Source organism: Chiloscyllium plagiosum, chromosome 11 (assembly GCF_004010195.1).
Source record: "Chiloscyllium plagiosum isolate BGI_BamShark_2017 chromosome 11, ASM401019v2, whole genome shotgun sequence".
Lineage (NCBI taxonomy): Eukaryota > Metazoa > Chordata > Chondrichthyes > Orectolobiformes > Hemiscylliidae > Chiloscyllium > Chiloscyllium plagiosum.
In genome coordinates, this window is record NC_057720.1 from 59,347,506 (window position 1) to 59,367,297 (window position 19,792).

The window sequence follows — 19,792 nt, forward strand, 5'->3', positions numbered from 1 at the left end:
AGTCTATGGAGAACAATGTCAGTTTTGTCAACTTTGCTGCATAACTTAAGCTCTTCGTCCTTTATGTCATGCTGTGTCTTCTTCCACACTTTCCTAAAGTAGGAGTCCAAATTATAGCAGTAGAAGAACTAAATAGAAATTCATTGACGTTCATCATGACTTGTTTGATTTTGAATTTGATGCTGCTATTTACATAGTGTAGTACGACACATGCATTCTTAAATAATTTATCAACTTGCCATGTCACCTTCAAAACTTATGAACATGTAGTCATAGATTTCTCTGTATTTCAGAAAATACATCATTTAGATTAATGATGTGTGTGCAAACAAAAACATTGCTGAGGCATTAGTCACCAAGTCCAGCCAGAATGTCAAGTGAATTATCCATTTCTATCTCCTCTTGAGCTACCCATATTTGTAGATCCTTTACAGCCATTTCAATTAATTCAACATAATATCCAGTAGCATTAGAAAGAGCAAAGGGTACTTGCCCTGACTACATTTCAGTTATAGTTTTGAAGCTCTATTCTCCAGAATTATCGATATCTTTCTATAACAAACACAAATTGGTATTTACTTGACAATATGCAAACTTGTCTAGGTACATGTCATTTACAAATGTTGGATAAATCCAATTCACCAATTATCATCCAAACAGTCTATTTTCAATTACCGAAGTAATGGAAGACAGTGGTGTTAAGTGACACTTACAAACCAATATTCAGAATGCTTCAGTAAGTAATGTGGAGAAAAAAGCAGTAAATTCAAGAGGTGAAGGGAAAGTGACTAACCTTGATATCAAAGCACAATTAATCTAGCATGCTACCCAGGAGCTCAGCAAAATGTAAAGTTAATGGGAATGGGAGAAAATTCACCATTTGTTAGAACCACACCTAATATCAAGTCAACAAGTTAATAGCTATTAGAGGGCAATAGTATCAGCTCTAAGACATCAATGCTGGGGTTCCTCAGGATTATGCCAAGGCCCAATCACCTTCAGTTGCCTTGCTACTGACTCTTCATCTCTCAGAATGTCAGAATTGGGCATGGTCACTGACTGTTCCATTAGTACCTCTTTAATGAAGCAGGCAATGGCTGTCTGCAACAAGATCTGGTCAACAAATAAATAGTGGTTACAAGACAGGTCAAAGGCTGGGAAGTCTGAATCACAAACTTCTGTCTCTGATTTTAATGAATGAGATTCACTGTGCAGAAGAAGGCCATTTGAGCATTAAATTAATGTGAACTCTCACACAACAACTTAGTCAGTTCCATTACTGTTCACTGCTGTATCTCTGAAGCCCAGCAGGTTTATTTTCCTCAAGAAGCCACCCAATTTCCTTTTGAAACTTTTCCGCTTTTCTAATCGCACTTTTTTCCAACATTCTGATTTCTTTTTCCCTACAGAAAATTTAAAAACCCTTTTGCACCAATGAAAGTCATTTTTATTGCTTACAAATTCCTGATGTATATAATGCCTGATTCTTATACTGTATATCAAATATCATAACATGATATTCAGTACCAGCCACAGACAGCACTATAAAATATTGCTACACACAACGCGATTTCCTGCAATGCCACTCAGTGGCCGAAATCAAGTACCACAACAATGTAACATATTTTAATCTAAATGTTGATTGCAGTGACATCAAGTGCTAAGAATGAGGTACTGCACTATTAAAAATATTGCACTCTGACATTGTTATTTACCATGTGGAGGAGCTGGTGTTGGACTGGGCTGGACAAAGTTAAAAATCACACAAGAAGTTATAGTCCAACAGGTTTATTTGGAAGCACTAGCTTTCGGAGTTCTGCTCCTTGATAAGGTACCTTAGACTATAACCTGGTGTTGTGCAATTTTTAACATTGTTATTTATGTTCTTACAAAATGAACAAATACTCTTCAAATAATGATCTTCTGCAAAGAGATATGAAATCAAACAGTACTTGCAGTGAAAGATTATTATGCATCAACTGCCTCTCAGTGATACAATACTCAAATGGGTAAAGCTTTCACAAGTGAGAAACAATTTTTCAGAGCACTGTTAGCAATTCGAGACTGTGTAATATCCATGTTTTAAAGATTCTTTTGAAGAAAAATCAAATTTAATTCTACACAAACAATCTATACCTAGGCAGTCTCAAAACATAAAAACAAAATAGATCAATAATTGTCCAGATGTTTCTCTGAATAATGATTTGCAAGTTTTGAACTGAACCAGCAGATCATTTTCACCTGTTCTCTCATCTGATGTAATTCACTTCATTCTAGCACAGCTCAGCTGGTAGCACAATCACCTCAAACAAATCCTTCTCCCACATCTAAACCCATATCCTTTGCTCATGATACCGTACTAAGGAAACACTATACTGTTGAGATCCTGTCCATCAGATGAGAACTTGAATCTGTTCTGATGGCTTTTAAAGAACACAGTGATACTGTTAAAAAAAAAGAGCAAGGGGTTTTCCACGGTTCAAGCCAACATTTATAATCACAAAAAACAGGGTTAATGATCATTGTGGAATGCCACTGCACATCTCCCTGAATTGGAAGACAACCTTTGACCACTACTCGCTGCTTAGTAAATTTTCCTTAGTAAATTTTCTTTCAACAGAACAACTACTTCTTTAATCCAACAGACGTCAATTTGTTAACAAATCTATTATATCATCCTTTAAATTGTGTCTTTGGAAAATCTGTATAACACATCACAAATTGCAATAGCTAACACAACACAAATTGCACTAGCTTCCTCAACTCATTCCATTAGTTTATCAAAAGTTACGCAAACATAATTTGCCTTTCACAAATCAGGGGTTGCTTTCATTTCTTAATATATTTGTGTATGTGTCAACAATAATTGCAAATTGAACTGTCACATGCATTGTCCAGTGCTTTAAATGTTTTCTCGGACACAAATCAAATTCCTTTGCCACCAACACAGTTTTTCTTCCTGGCAAAAAAATCAGAAAGTGAACCAGCCTATTTGGAACAAACAAATGTAGCCATTCTTTCAATACTTATACTATTACTTTGGCCACCCATTTCCACCTCCATGGCAACGTACAATCTTATCTCTCTTCAGCTCATATGCTGCTACAATTTTCAACCATTATCTCCACACGTAACAATTCCAATGCTATCTTGGCTGCCCCATCATGTTTATCCTCCATAAACCTGAATTCATCCAAACTCTGCTATCCATGTCCCATTCATTCACCACTGATTTAGGAAGGCTCCTATCAACCATAGCCAAAATTTCAATTCTTGGCTAGCAATTCCTCCATTGGCCTGGCTTTGCACTTGCAATCTCCTCCAGCCTTATCACCCTCTGCAATTTTTGCGCTCCTCCAATTCTGGTTCCCAGTTTTTAAATCGCTCCACTATTGGCAGCCATGCTCAGATGCCAAGGCCTCAAACACTGAAATTTCCTCTCTATATTTTTGCCACCGTTTCCTCATTTATAATGCTTTTTAAAACCAATCACCTTTATGACTACACCTTTTTTTCAAAATAGGGCACAATATTTCTCCGTGTTACAAATTTTGTTTGATAATGCTCCTACGAAGCATCTAGATATGTTGTATTACAAAGCACTAAGCAGACACAAGGTGCATGTACTCTTAAATTAATTTTTCCTGTTACGGCATTTGATGCTGTATATCACTCAATATGTTAATCTAATGTTAAAGTATAACTCTACTGAACTAGAAGAAAGATGATGTCAGGAAATTTCTCTAGTTTTAAAATGACTCCAAAATCAATCAGGTGGTCATTAGGTCTGCCATGGATGTTTCTATGCATTCTATCCAAATTATAACTATCAGAAATGGATTTTGTAAACAACATGAGAAACCACAGTCGTATTCCAACATCTTGAAGCATCTTTGTACAAAATGGAACATTGTTCAACAGAGAGGAAGAATAACAACTTTGGCTAATATTGGCCTGTATGTTGGTGAATTTTGGGAAATGGATTGCCGCTTTCCAACTTGCTGCAATACCATCTAACATCAAGAAGAGTGATTTGACTTCTGATTCCACAGGTAAAGAAGAAACCCTGCATGTTATAAAGATGAATAAAGAAAACAGAAAATGCTAGGAATTTAGTGAATATTGAAGACCGAATTGGTGAGCCAATGTTTCAGGTCACCTCCTTCTCAGAGATTCATACCTATCATGGAATCTTGCTCTTTTGGAGGCTGAGTTGTATGCTCCCTTTTGCACTATCTATTTTTATTTAAAATCATTATACACAAATTTAGTCCTTAAAATGAAATAACAATGCAAACCTACAAAACGTCCCTCATGTCAAATTATAAACGGAAATGAATAAAGCATTTTAGAAAATCAAAAGCAAGTATTGGTACATACCCTCTGACTTGAAATGATAGCATTTTCCCAGCAAAAAGACAGGAGTATCTCTGCTAAAATTTGTTTTGGTTCTCACAACCCAGCCTGAAGGAATAGAAAACAGACAAGAGTATTATTAGCTAGAAACACTACAAAGCACTTCATGGGGCATTTTCTAATACTTCCAGAATGACTGACAAAGCTTCACTGACAGAATACAGAAGCCCATTGTTTTAACTTTCTTTAAATAAAACCACCATTGGCAAAAAGCTGCACAGTTAGCATCTGAAGAAATTAGATTTCACTAATGTGTGCAATTGTACGTGGGGGTAGCAGCATAAAATTAGCTTGCTGGTAAGGTGAGAGAATAAATATAGAACATTTATAGTGTTGACATCATCAATACTTTCAGTCGTGCTCAAAGTGAATTGTTATACAACAAAATAGAGCTTACTTACACATTAAAACTTGCATTTGCCAAGCAAATATTTGATAATTGCTCCCAAGGCTTTAGGTAATAATTGCGCTATCTAGCATGTAATGAGTCACGCAGGCCAGTTCTACCTCTGGTCTGTGTCAAATTATTGGTAGACAAATCTGTGCTACATTTAAAAACAAGTTTTTACAAACATTTATCACAAACAAATTTGAAATACCATGAATTTTATAAACTTGATTATGGTGAATAAGGTCTTTTGTCAAAAAAAGGTTACAGAATAAATTTAAGAGCATCAGCACTTCATTTCATTCCAAAATACTTTCCTTATTAACCTGAATTTCAGAAGTACTCAACTTCACTTTGTTACAGAGTAGCAGTGTGGTCAAAACATATTGCACTTTTATCACTTGTAACTTCAATAGCCTGGTCAAAGAGCTTTCCAGTCAGTTGTCCTCTTCTCCACCATCTCTCATCGCCTTGCAAATGTTTCTTCTTCAAATATTTATCCAGTTCCCCTTTAAAAGTTACTGTTGAATATGTTTCAACCATCCTGTCAGATGGTGACTTCTGATCTGGAATGCACTGTGTAACAACAATATTTTACTTTTGGCACCTTCATTCCTTTATTGTTTAATGTTTAAATCTGCACCCTTTGCTTACCAACTTGCCTGCCACATGAAATAGTTGTTCCTTATTTACTTTAGAAAAACCATCAAAATCACTAAATTAGGTGGTAGGATGGAAAGCCACATATCTAGATTTGTAAATGATAAACTGTGGCAAATGGATTTAATGTAGGTAGATAAAGGTTTTATATTTAAAAAGACTAGAACATTCTTAACAATGAAAAGTTAGAAACAATGGCAGTCGAAAGAACTTGAGGGTCCAGCTGTATAGGACATTACATTTTGATATTTTGTGTAATTCGCAACATTTGCAATTATGCCCAAGTCTAGATCTCCACAATGCTAAAAAGAGCAACTGTACCAAAGTTGGCACTAAAGCTAATCATTTACCACTTTCTATTCCTAAGTTGTATAAACAGATCAACTGCCCCTTTCCTTTTATGCACTCCAATTTACTAAGAGGCCTATTATGTTTTACTTTTATCAAATGCGTTTTGAAAGTCTGTATAACACAATATCATTGCATGACCCTCTCCATTAGTTCATCAAAGGGTAGGCAAGCATGATTTGCCTTTCACAAATTTGTGTTGATTTACATTTATAAAAACCATATTTTTGAAATGCCAATTAAATTTTGGTCTAATTTAACATCTTTAAAACTTTCTCCACTATTTACATTAAGCCCAGTGGTCTGTGGTTGCCAGGTATATCTCTCTTTTTTTTAAGCATTTTTCACACCCCTAGGATGTCCCAAAGATCTTCACAGCCAATTTATCACATTTGAAATTAGGCAATGTTGCTTTGAATGCAAATGTGTCAGTGAATTATGGGATTAGGATGTCACAAATAGCAATGAAACAGATAATTTGTTTATGCAGTTTGTATTGGGCAACAAATGTTAATTGATAACCTTGGAGAACATATCTGCTCCTTTTTGAAGAGACCCACAGGAACTTTTTATATTCATGTAAATTAGGCACAGGAGTAGGCTCTCGGACCTTCAAGCCTGCTCTAACATTCTGAAAGATCACGACCGATCAGATTTTAATTTCAACTCCAAGGCTTTTGCTTATCAAGTATCTGCCTACTTCTGCCTTAAATTTTGTCAAGGATTCTCAATTCCACTGTCTTCTGAGAAAGAAAGTTCCAAAGATTCACAAATCTCAGAAAAAAATTCTCATCTGTCTTAAACGGACAATTCCTGAAACAGTCATCTCTACTTCCAGATTAATTTCACCAGGGGAAACATGCTTTCAACATCCATCCTGTCAAATACTCTCTAAATCATTGATATTTCGAACAAATCAATTCCTGCTCTTCTAAACTTCAATGGATACAAGCCTAGTCTATCTAACCTGTTCTCATAAGTCAACCACCCATTCTAGGTATTCGTGTGGAAAACCTGTTCTAAACTGCTTCCAACACCTTTCTGTCCTATCTTAAATATAGAAACAAATATTGTACACTGTAGCCGAGATGTGATCTCACCAGTATACTCCCTACTTTTATATTCAATTCCCTCACAATAAACAAGGAATTAGCAATTGAATATCCACCTAGGCAGTGAAAGTTTCCATTTAATGATGCATCTGAAAGACTACATTCAACAATATCTCACTTCCTCTATGTAGACTGAAGTATCAGGCTAGATGCATTCAAGTCTTGAAACAGGGGTTAAGCTTGTAAATATTCATGCCACAGACAAGATTCTCCAGGCATCAACAAGGTCTCAATTAGTGCGGTCTTTATTGACACAGACTCATTTCCTTTTCCCTTCTAATGGTTTTGGGTTATGTCAAGATCTAGTTCCATTACTGCCAGTTACGATGCAGTTTCACTTCCAACTGGTCGTTCATAATGGCGAGATCTTGCTGTACAAATCTAATTGAATTTTTTAATGACGTAGCAGAGAAAGTTGATGAACAAAATATAATGGCTGCTGTCTAAATGGATTTTAAAAAAGTGCAAGTAAATGTAGCATATAAAAGACAAAAACAAAAAGTACTAGAGAAACTTAGCAGATCTGGCAACCACTACAGAGAAAAAAAAAAGCAGAGTTAACATTTCGAGTTCGGTGACCTTTTGACAAATGTTCTGACAAAGGATCACTGGACTTGGAAAATTAACACCTTTTCGCTTTACAGATGCTGTCAGACCTGCTGAGTTTCTCCAGCCCTTTCTGTTTTTATTTCATATTTCCCCCAGCATCTGCAATTCTTTGCTTTTTTTTAAACATATAAAAAAGGTTGGTTGAAAACTTACCTTTATAGACTAGGACAGCCAGTATGCAAGTTAATTTTTAAAAGTTGGCTTTAGAATGGAAAGCAGCAGGTTCTGGTAGATGGTGTAAGGTATGCATTTTGTAGAAGGGATGGGAGAAGCAATATAGACTTACTAGCTTAATTCCAAGTAGCCCACAGGAGCAGAAGAACCTGTGATTTCATGTGAATTGTTCTTCGAAAGTGACAAGATTACTGAGAGAGCAGTTAGTTGAACACATGGGATTTTTGGGCTTCAAAATAGTGGAACAGAGGCATTGAGTACACAAGGCATTGAAGTTGATGTTTGGTTAGGTCCCAATCAGAATACTGCATCTAGTTCTGGTCACATTTTAAGAAAGCAGCGGAGGATTGCAGAGGAGATTTATCAGAATGGTCTTAGGTTATACTAACTCTCATTTTATTTCTGGTGCATGGACCTCCAAGGCTCCTGCACAGCAGCAACTTCTGAACCTGGAAGTCAATGCATTAGCACGCAGCTCAGCATGCAGAGAACCTTGGAGTAGCTGCACGACCACATACTTTAGCAGGATCCCTGATCTCAAGGATGGGGCTTGTTTACTTAAAAATCTAGTTTGGAAAGGCTGGAGTTACCTAAAAGAGATTGAGGGGAGATTTGATAGATGTGTAGAAGATTGTGATAGGTTGAGATAATGTAACACAAGGAAAAACTCTTCCCATTAGCTGATTGCACTATGACTAGGGGGTCACAGGTTTAAGACTTTGGGCAAGAAAAGCAGGGGAATGTAAGGAAGAACTTGCTGTCTATGAGAGTGATGGAAGCAAAAACAATGAAAGATTTTGAAAGGAAATTGGATGGGTACTTGAAAGAAATAAACCTGTAGGGCTACGGGGTGCAAATAGATCGCTATAGGGAGCTACTAGATTCCTTTACAGGGAACTGGCATGGACCCATTGAGTTGAGTAACTTCCTAACCCATAAATTATGCTATGGAATAGCTTACACAATTAGAGTGGAAAGTGAGGACTGCAGATGCCGGAGATCAGAGTCAAGAGTGTGGTGCTAGAAAAGCACAGCAGGTCAGGCAACATCCAAGGAACAGAAGAATTGACATTTCGGGCAAAAGCCCTTCATCAGACGATTTTCCTGCTCCTCTGATGTTGCCTGATCTGCTGTGCTTACTCAATCATAGAGACCATCACAGCATGTCCAATTCTATTCTCATTCAACATCCACAACATGACTTCCGTCAACAGCCAATGAAGCAAGACCAAGAGAAGGAACAGTAGTACCCTTCTCCTCCCCAGCTGAGGCTAACTATACTACCAGAGACCACCAAAATTAAACCAGATCAGAGAACAAACGCGGTATTGCCTCACGTGCATGGCTTACACATGTCACTGGAGCAGCTGGTTTGTACTTTTTAACATGAGCACTTAGTTTGAAATTTAGTAGCCTTTTGATAGTTCGATGTGTATGCTTAATCTAATCACTCTGAAAATGTACAAATAACACCTACTGTACTTCATATTGTGCCATGCTGACATAAACTTCGCCTTCAGTTTATCCACTTCATCAGGTTCGGTATCCTCCATTTTCAGCCTTTGGCTGATGTTGCCATTCCAGTTTCTGTTCTTTTGATGCAGGAATACTTTGCTCTATTCCAGATTGGAGCAGACATCAAACACAAGGCACAGAACTCACTGAGAGATGAAACAGTGAAGTATTGGTTATGTAATATTTGAATTGAGAAGGGTTCTCCTGCAATTCAAGATACAAACATTGCTAAAATGACTCAATGGTAACTATACTTTGTAATATGAAAGACCAATGAGTGAATCCTCTAGCCACCAGCTCCCCACACTAAATGGATTAAATAACTGCAATGACAAGCAATTTTGATTAAACATTCTTAACTCAAATACATACCCCTGCGACAAAAGTATGGCAACAACTTATATCCATGTAATATAATGTCCCAAAGGACTCCACTGGAACATTATAGAATAAGATACTGTATATGAAGTCACACAAGGAGACTTAGATCAGATGACAAATAGGTTTGACAAAGTATCTCAAAAAGAAAATGAGGCAGACAGGCATTGAGGTGAAGAGCGGTATTTCCAAAATTTAGGAACTAGATAACTGGATGCATGGTTACTCATGGTGGAACAAGTGAAACTGGGGAGCTTAAGAGACCTGAGTAGATGAACATAGATATCCAGAGTATACTGTATTGAGCTATCCTAGTGTCATAAGTCATTTTCTTATTGTAATACAAACTGCACATATTTAAGGGGATATTTCAAATGCCCAATTTTATATAGAGAAAGGTTATTTTCAAAATTAACGTTTTTCTTTCTCATTCCCTCTGTTGTTTAAACATTTACTTTATTTCTAACATATTAATTATTCTTTAATATTTAAAATTATTTCTTTAAAACATACTTGTTTTAATATTATCCTGACGTTTTTGATGATGGAATCAATACTTGGAAATATTTTATTCAATTAATTCCTGAGACTTGGGTATTGAAGTAAAGTCAGCATCTTTAGTACTTCTAATTGGCTGAGAAATGAGTTAAGTCTGGGATTGCAGCTATGTTTAGTCAGTGCAGGCAAATTTCCAGCATATGATTAAAAGATGACAGCAAACTCATATTGAGGGTTCTATCTTACTATACAACTCATCCATTTATTTTCTCAGATCAATTTTAGATAATGAGATTAACTTATTAAATATTCTCTGTTCCTTTCTCCAATTTTCCTCACCAATCCTGCTCCCATTAAACTCCTGATAGCATCAGTCCTGACGGAACATTTTCCTTTGTCATATGACCATTTGATCAAGCTCCGCTCCAAATATTTAAATACATAAGACTCATACTTGTATTCATTACTGAGGAAAAGCTGCACTTCCAGAGGTGCTAAGTTTAAGGTCTATTTTGAAAACCTTTATTAATTTTATTTACATGTAGTTACTTTTAATCAAACTATCTGGATATGTTATCAAACACTGCCAGATTGGATTTGAATCCAGGCCTCCTGGCCCAGAGGAGGGACACAATCATTGTGTCACAAGAGGTCCCCCCCCTTTATTTATATAGATATTTCCTAATCAACCTACTCAGATGTTATTACACACCACTGGTATGTAACCTAAATCTCCTGTCTCAGAGCTAGGAACACCATCACTGTTCCACAAGAACCAACCCCTCCCCCCCCCCCCCCCTTTATTTAGTTTATTCAGATGGTGGTATTAAAGTCATACAGCAGAGAAACAGACACTTCGGTCCAAGCCGTCCATATTTCCAAACTAAAACCAGTTCTAGCTTGGCCTATATCTCTCGAAACATTTCTTATTTACGTACGTATCCAAATGTCTTTTAAACATTGTAACTGTACCCACATCCACCACTTTCTCTGGAAATTCATTCCATACACGAACCACTGTCCTTGTAAAACACTGTCCCTCATAACTTTTTAAAGATTTTCTCCTCTCACCTTAAAAATATGTTCTCTGGTCTTAAAATCCCCCAAACTAGGGAAAAGACACCTTCCGTTCACCTTATTTATACCCTTCATGATTTTATAAGCCTCCATATGGTCATCCCTCAACCGCCTACGCTCCAGCCTATTAAGCCTCTTATAAATCAAACCCTCCATTCCTGGCAACATCCTGGTAAAACTCTTCTGAACCCACTCCCACTTAATAATATCATTCCTATAACAGGATGATCAGAACTGGACACAGTACTCCAGAAGAGGTCTTACCAATATCCTATACAAGCTCAACATAACATCCCAACACCGATACTCAAAAGGTCTGAGCAATGAGGGCAAGCATGCTAAACACACTCTTAACTAGCCTATCTATAATGTGATCTGAAAATGTGTTGCTGGAAAAGCGCAGCAGGTCAGGCAGCATCCAAGGAGCAGGAGAATCGATGTTTTGGGCATGAGCCCTTCTTCAGGAATGATCCCTTCCTGAAGAAGGGCTCATGCCCGAAACGTCGATTCTCCTGCTCCTTGGATGCTGCCTAACCTGCTGTGCTTTTCCAGCAACACATTTTCAGCTCTAATCTCCAGCATCTGCAGTCCTCATTTTCTCCTATCTATAATGTAATGCAAACTTCAGAGAATTATGTATCTGAGCCACTAGGTCTTTCTGTTCTATAACACTACCCAAAGCCCTACATTTAATTGTATAAGTCCTACTCTTATTTGTTTCACCAAAATGCAATATTCACATTTATCCAAATTAAACTTCCTCTGCCATTCTTCAGTCCATTGACCTAACTGATCAAGAACTCTTTGTAATCCTAGATAACCTCTTTACTATCCGCTATACCACCAAACATGGTGTCTTCCGCAAACTTATTAACCATGCCTTCCATATTCTCATCTAAATCATTTATATAAAATGACAAGCAAAAGTGGACCTAGCATTGATCCCTGTGGATTAATTGGGGGAAATTGCACTGTGCTCAGATATAACAGACTCTAAGCACCAATATGGATTGGAGGTGGACAATGTATTTGTAGCTTTATAAATAAAAGCTTATTTGTTGACAAAGGCATCTGCATTTTTACCTTTAATACCTTTTTGCCTTGAATTGACATGGTACCACTGGATGGTTATCAAAAGTGAAGTTTGAGAACTACATTTTCTTGGGCCCAAAACTAAAATCCTAGGGGCTTGTGAAAAATTTCAAAAATCAAATTTAAATTGTTAGAGCATGATTAGCCTTTGATGTTTTTGGAGTCTGGACCATAAGAAGAATGAAAGTAATATGTGGGCACAGGATACAGCAAAAAGAAAACAAAACGTGGCACAGCTTACTGCACAAAGTCAAATTATAAGGAAGGCATTAGCAACTAGATGAGAGTCATTAACCCTTGAAGGATTGGATTCAGTAGAATTCCTGGATAGAATCTACAAGAAAAATGAATTGTTAAATTTCTGCAAGGCCTGGTTAGCAAATACCTGATGAAGGAGCGATGCTCCGAAAGCTCGTGCTTCCAATTAAACTTATTGGACTATAACCTGGTGTTGTGTAATTTTTAAACTTTGTACACCCAGACCAACTCCGGCATCTCCAAATCATGGTTAGACTTGATAGAGTTTGGAAAATGAATGGATAATCCATGGTAGAATACGTAATTAAATTTTGAAAATGATACAAAAGGTTAAAAAAGTTCAACTTAAGATGCCAGTCTCAGTTCTAGTGTTTAAGTTACTAGATTGTGCTATGGTATCTTTTACAGACAAATAACTGGCTCTAATTGATGACCACATGTCAGAAAAGGATCCTCTGTTGAACACTGCCCACTACTTTTAAGAAAAACTGAAGAAAGTTATTCCCTTCAGATTTCATGGAACAAATTAAGTATTCCACTGTGACACAAGGAATGAAAAATCTTGACAGTTACCAGGTTTCTAAATAGTTCAAACACCATGACAGGAGACAGTACACCTGACTGACTGAAAACACACTGACACCTATAAAAACACATAAAGCAAATCTACTTATATTAGCAGAAAATTAAAAAGTAACAGCAATAAACAAGTCTTGGGAATACCTAAGAAATGCTAACAGGTGCTTTAGATGTGACTTAAGTACGATGGTTTGTGAATTTCAGAGTGAACAGGCGTGGTCTTTGATATGACATGAGGATGATGAAGATAATGATAAATCTAAACAGATTATACTACATAAAAGGTGTTTTAAGTTTGATGAATGCTATAGTTATGAGTCCCCTTTCATTGAGCAGAATTTAATCGTGCCTGGATGCCAACAGTAAGAGGGTAGATTGGTTAAAATGTTATTCTGATTAGCTAAGTAGATGACTATTAATACAAGGTTTAGGATCATAGGAGTACTACCCGCACTTGTTTTAGACATGGCAAAGACAGAACTTTGAGATCACAAAAAAGTTATATTTTCCCGTAAAATAGCTACAGCAAGCCATTAAGTCCTCATGTTGACTCTAGCGCTATATCTACGTTGCTGATAAATATTCAATGTAAAAGGCACAAACGTAAGTTGCCATGGTATGTAATAAGACAATTATTTTTGGAAATCATCTGATTTGCTGGTGAACCAAACCAAGCTATAACCGTCAAAATGATCATATTCCCTCAAACGTCAGTTGCTGTTTACCATACAACCTAGCAGTATACAAAGAAATATTTACCTTAAAAATCAAATAGATATTTCAGTCACAGCTTTATTTGCAAAGCACGTTATACTTTTGGTTCCAAACTATTACATTTTCTGTCCTATTCAAAAGCTACTGTAATGATTACATTTCAAAGTCAAATGTAAATGGAACTGATATATAAATATAATGTGAAGAAATCAACCCAAGTGACAGTACAATTGCCACTTTATTCCAAGGGTTCAGACTCCAGAAGAATTCTTCACTACGGTTTCTCTTTTAATGAGGAATATAAAAATGGCAGCTGAGAGAAGGGAAAGCTTGGGGAATTTTGACTGGATTGTTTGGACTCTGCCTTGGCCTTCAGAAGTTAACAAATTTTTCTTTACTTCTGTGTCTTGTGATGCACCAGCATTAGATTTTAAGGTTTTTATTGTCAAAGGCAAATTCAGAACTTAAAATTCAATTATTCTCCTTAACTTTGCCCAATTCAGTCCTGTCAATTATCAAAATTGGGCGGGCAGGGAAAATGAAATACAGTATGATTCTAGGATTTCATCTCGCACTAGTTGTTTAAAACCTTTAAAAGTGCTGCTTCCCGGATAACCATATTCTAAAATGACACCAAGGCAAAGAAAAAGTAATTAACTTTTTAGGTGTCTTCCCATTTCGGGCGATTTTCCATCCAGGTAATCCACTTACAAATAATTCAAAATGAATGCGGATGCTTTTGTAACTAGTAGCAAATAAACTATAACAGATTATTGTTTAAATAGTTATTGACCTGTGAAATAATGCACTGTTACTGTGAGTTACATCGCCCTGTTCGAGTGGAGACGATTATCGCAGATTTGTTCTTGGCTTCCCTTGTCAATCATGCAGTAACAGGGAACAAGCGAAAAACCAAGAACAAGCCACAGCCGTTCCCATTCTCCGAGGACACTTGTACATACCATCACTGCGAGATCCCCATTCTGATACAATATGTGCCTATACATTATTCATATTCACACGGAAGGAGACAGCAAGATCAACTCCTTCCCCAAGATGGCGCCGCCCAACATCTCTGACCGGGATGGAGCAGTGGCGCATGCTCGGAGCCAGATGGCCGCACGTGACGTGACAGTTGGACCAAGGTGGCGACAGTGCAGTATTTGATAAGAGGAATCAGCATACGTTATAAAATATAAGTTGTCATGAGACTGTAAATTAGGAATTGATATTTATAATAGATTGTAAATGGGATCGACAAATGTGTTATAGAATATTATAGCGCTGAGACATGCCTTTTGGTCCAAACCGATTAAAATGTCCGTCCAACTAACCCCATTTCCCTATACTTGGTCCATATCATTCTAATCTTTTCCTATCCATGTATTTGCCTTTTAAATATTGTTAACATACCTCCCTCAACAAATTTCGCTAGCATCTCATTCCAGATGCCTACCACACTGTGTAAAAAAGTTGCCCTTCAGGTTCCCCTTTATTTTTTCCCCTCTAACATTAAATTGATGCCCTTTCGTCTTCGATCCCCCAACGCTGGGAAAATGACTGAGTTCATTCAAGCTTATCCATGCCTCTCATGATCTTATACACCTTTATAAAGTTCCCCCCTCAGTCTCCTATGCTCTCAAGAAAAAGTCTAAGCATATCTTGGAGGAATCTGTTAGGAGAGGTCACAGCACAGAAACAGATAAGTGGATGTTTTAAGCATGGTTTTAAAATAATTCTGCAGTAGTGAATGGATTAGGTTCTTTCTTGATTATATGTTTTATTGAGATATGTCTCTTGATTAAACTTAAAATATAAGCCATAAGTATTACTTTAACCTGGAGCGGTGTTTTGAAGACAGTGCTATTTTCTGGGTCTGTAGATTGAAAGAAGCAAAAATGGCCCTTAGTAGAGTGATACACTTTCTTGTCAGATGTGGGAGTTCAGGGAGAGTTTACGGGTTACTGAGGATTATATCTGGAATAAATGCCATTCGTTGCGAATCTTATCAGATCAAATGGATCAGTTGGAGAGGCAGTTAGAGGCAATGAGGAATTGAAAAGCCCATGGCTATCCCCATTTCAAACAAGTATATTGTTTTGGAAAATTAGATTAGATTACTTACAGTGTGGAAACAGGCCCTTCGGCCCAATAAGTCCACACCGACCCGCCGAAGCGCAACCCACCCAGACCCATTCCCCTACATTTACCCCTTCGCCTAACACTATGGGCAATTTACCATGGCCAATCCACCCAACCTGCACTTTTTTGGATTGTGGGAGGAAACCCACGCAGACACGCGGAGAACGTGCAAACTCCACGCAGTCAGTCGCCTGATGCGGGAATTGAACCCAGGTCTCTGGCACTGTGAGGCAGCAGTGCTAACCACTGTGCCACCATGGGGGGTGATGGATTCTCAAGGGAACGTAGCACAAACAGCCATGTTTCTGGTATTGAAACAGGCTCTAATGTAATGAGAGGTACGTCGGGTTCCAAGCGATCGATTGTCTTAAGGGACTCTAGTCTGAGGTACAGACAGACGTTTATGTGGCCAGCAGCAAAAAATCAGAATGGTGTGTTGCTTCCGTGGTTCCAGGATCAAGGATGTCTCAGAGGGTGCAGAATGTTCTCAAGGGGGAGAGGGGCAGCAGGAGGTCATTTTACACATTGGAACCAATGACATTGGAAGGGAAAAGGATGACATTCTGAAGGGAGATTACAGAGAGTTAGGCAGGAATTTAAAAAGGAGGTTATCGAGAGTAGTAATATCTGGATTACTCCCGGTGCTACAAGCTAGTGAGGGCAGGAATAGGAGGATAGAGCAGATGAATGCATGGCTGAGGAGCTGGTGTATGGAAGAAGGATTCACATTTTTGGATCATTGGAATCTCTTTTGGGGTAGAAGTGATCTGTACAAGAAGGACGGATTGCAACTAAATTGAAGGGGACGAATATACTGGCAAGGAGATTTGCTAGAACTGCTCAAGAGGATGGCTCAGGGGTGGACAGGACTGGCAGCTTAATATTCCAGGATACAAATGCTACAGGAAGGATAGAAAGGGAGACAAGAGAGGAGGGGAAGTGGTGTGTTTGATCAGGGATAGCATTACAGCTGTACTGAGGGAGAAGGGCCTGTGCCCGAAACGTCGAATCTCCTGTTCCCTGGATGCTGCCTGACCTGCTGTGCTGTTCCAGCAATAAAGTTTCAACCTAGGTGACTGAGGTGTCAGTGGGGAAGCATTTTGGGGCCAGCGACCATTCTATTAGTTTTAAAATAGTGTTGGAAAATGTTCGACCAGATCTAAAAGTTGAAGTTCTAAATTGGAGGAAGGCCAATTTTGACAGCATTAGGCAAGAACTTTCAAAAGCTGATTGGCCGCAAATGTTCGAAGATAAAGGGACGGCTGGAAAATGAGATAACGAGAAATGAGATAACGAGAGTCCAGGGAAAGTATATTCCTGTTAGGTTGAAAGGAAAGGCTGGTAGGTATAGGGAATGCTGGATGACTAAAGAAGGAAGCATATGTAAGGTATAGACAGGATAGATCGAGTGAACTCCAGAGAAAATATATTCCTGTTAGGGTGAAAGGAAAGGCTGGTAGGTATAGGGAATGCTGGATGACTAAAGAAAAAGAAGGAAGCATATGTAAGGTATAGACAGGATAGATCGAGTGAATCCTTAAAAGGGTAGAAAGGCAGTAGGAGTATACTTTAGAGAAAAATCAGGGGGCAAAAAGGGGACATGAGATAGCTGTGGCAAATAGAGTTAAGGAGAATCCAAAGGGTTTTTACAAATACCTTAAGGTCAAAAGGGTAACTAGGGAGAGAATAGGGCCCCTTGAAGATCAGCAAGGTGGCTTTTATATGGAACTGCAGGAGATAGGGGAGATATTAAATGAGTATTTTGCATCAGTATTTACTGTGGAAAAGGACATGGAAGATATAGAATGTAGGGAAATAGATGGTGACATCTTGAAAAATGTCCATATTACAGAGGAGGAAGTGCTGGATGTCTTGAAACGTATAAAAGTAGATAAATCCCCAGGTGTACCCAAGAACTCTGTGGGAAGCTAGGGAAGTGATTGCTAGGCCTCTTACTGAGGCATCGATAGTCACACGTGAGGTGCCAGAAGCCTGGAGGTTGGCTAATGTGGTGCTACTGTTTAAGAAAGATGGAAAGGGCAAGCCAGGGAACTATAGACCAGTGAGCCTGACGTCAGTGGTCAGCAAGTTGTTGGAGGGAATCCTAAGGGACAGGATGTACATGTATTTGGAAAGGCAAGGACTAATGAGGGATAATCAACATGGCTTTTGTGCGTGGGAAATCATGTCTCACAAACTTGACTGAGTTTTTTGAAGAAGTAACAAAGAGGATTCATGAGGGCAGAACATTGGAAGTGATCTATATGAACTTCAGTGAGGCGTTCGACAAGGTTCCCCATGGGAGACTGGTTAGCAAGGTTAGATCTCACCGAATAAAGGGAGAACTAGTCATTTAGATACCGAACTGGTTCAAAGGTAGACGACAGAGGGTGGTGGTGGAGGGTTGTTTTTCGGAATAGAGGCCTGTGACCAGTGAGTGCTACAAGGATCAGTGCTGGGTCCACTACTTTTCATTATTTATTAAATGATTTGGATGTGAGCATAAGAGGTACAGTTAGTAAGTTTGCAGATGACACCAAAGTTGGAGGTGTAGTGGATAGCGAAGAGGGATACCTCTGATTACAACGGGATCTTGATCAGATGGGCCAATGGGCTGAGAAGTGGCAGATGGAGTTTAATGCAGACAAATGCGAGGTGCTGCATTTAGGGAAGGCAAATCTTAGCAGGACTTATACACATAATGGTAAGGTTTTTAGATTTAGATTACTTACAGTGCGGAAACAGGCCCTTCGGCCCAACAAGTTCACACCGACCCTCCAAAAAGCAACCCACCCAGACCCATTCATTTATCCTTTCACCTAACATTACAGGCAATTTAGCATGGCCAATTCACCTAAACTGCACATTTTTGGACTGTGGGAGGAAACCGGAGGAAACCCACACAGACACGGGGAGAATGTACAGACTCCACACAGATAGTTGCCTGAGGCTGGAATTGAACCCAGGTCTCTGGTGTTGTGAGGCAGCAGTGCTAGCCACCGTGCCACCCACAGTCCTAGGTCCTAGGGAGTGTTGCTGAACAAATAGACATTGGAGTGCAGGTTCATAGCTCCTTGAAAGTGAAGTTGCAGGTAGATAGGATAGTGAGAAGGCATTTGGTATGCTTTCCTTTATTGGTCAGAGTATTGAGTACAGGAGTTGGGAGGTCATGTTGCGGTTGTACAGGACATTGGTTAGGCCACTGCTGGAATATTGCGTGCAATTCTGGTTTCCTTCCTATCGGAAAGATGTTATGAACTTGAAATGGTTCAGAAAAGATTTACAAGGATGTTGCCAGGGTTGGAGGATTTGAGCTACAGGGAGAGGTTGAATAGGCTAGGGCTGTTTTCCCTGAGGCGTCGGAGGCTGAGGGGTGATCTTATAGAGGTTTACAAAATTATGAGGAGCATGGATAGGGTAAATAGACAAAGTCTTTTCCCTGGGGTCGGGGAGTCCAGAAGTAGAGAGCATAGGTTCAGGTTGAGAGGGGAAAGATATAAAAGAGACCTAAGGGGCAACTTTTTCACACAGAGGATTGAACGTGTAAAGAATGAGCTGCCAAATGAAGTAGTGGAGGCTAGTATAATTGCAACATTTAAAAGGCATCTGGATGGGTATATGAATAGGAAGGGTTTGGAGGAATATGGGCCAGGTGCTGGCAGGTGGGACTAGATTGGGTTGGGATATCTGGTTGGCATGGACGAGTTGGACTGAAGGGTCTGTTTCTGTGCTGTACATCTCTATGACTCTATCCAATCTCTCCCTCTAACTCAGACCATTGAGTCCAGGCAATATCCTTGTAAATTTCTTCTGCACTCTTTCCAGCTTAATA

At 38.6% G+C, this 19,792-nt stretch overlaps 1 protein-coding gene across 8 annotated transcripts in view; it reads right to left on the minus strand.

Annotated features, from left to right (window-relative positions):
• atg4c (autophagy related 4C, cysteine peptidase) overlaps positions 1-14,903 on the minus strand; it is a 62,353-nt gene extending 47,450 nt beyond the window's left edge. For 6 of the 8 annotated variants that reach the window (XR_006312997.1, XR_006312995.1, XR_006312994.1 and 3 more), the window contains exons 1-3: positions 14,781-14,903; positions 9,185-9,368; positions 4,381-4,464 (exon numbers count right to left, since the gene is read on the minus strand). Coding sequence is in view for 3 of the 8 variants with exons in the window: in XM_043699457.1 (XP_043555392.1) it covers positions 4,381-4,464; positions 9,185-9,260 (160 nt within the window). In the remaining 5 variants the exon portion in view is untranslated. Of the gene's footprint in view, positions 1-4,380; positions 4,465-9,184; positions 9,369-14,611; positions 14,705-14,780 lie in introns of those variants that run through there. The other 2 variants (XM_043699454.1, XM_043699458.1) reach the window with 2 other exon arrangements.
• Between the last annotated feature and the right edge of the window lie 4,889 nt (positions 14,904-19,792).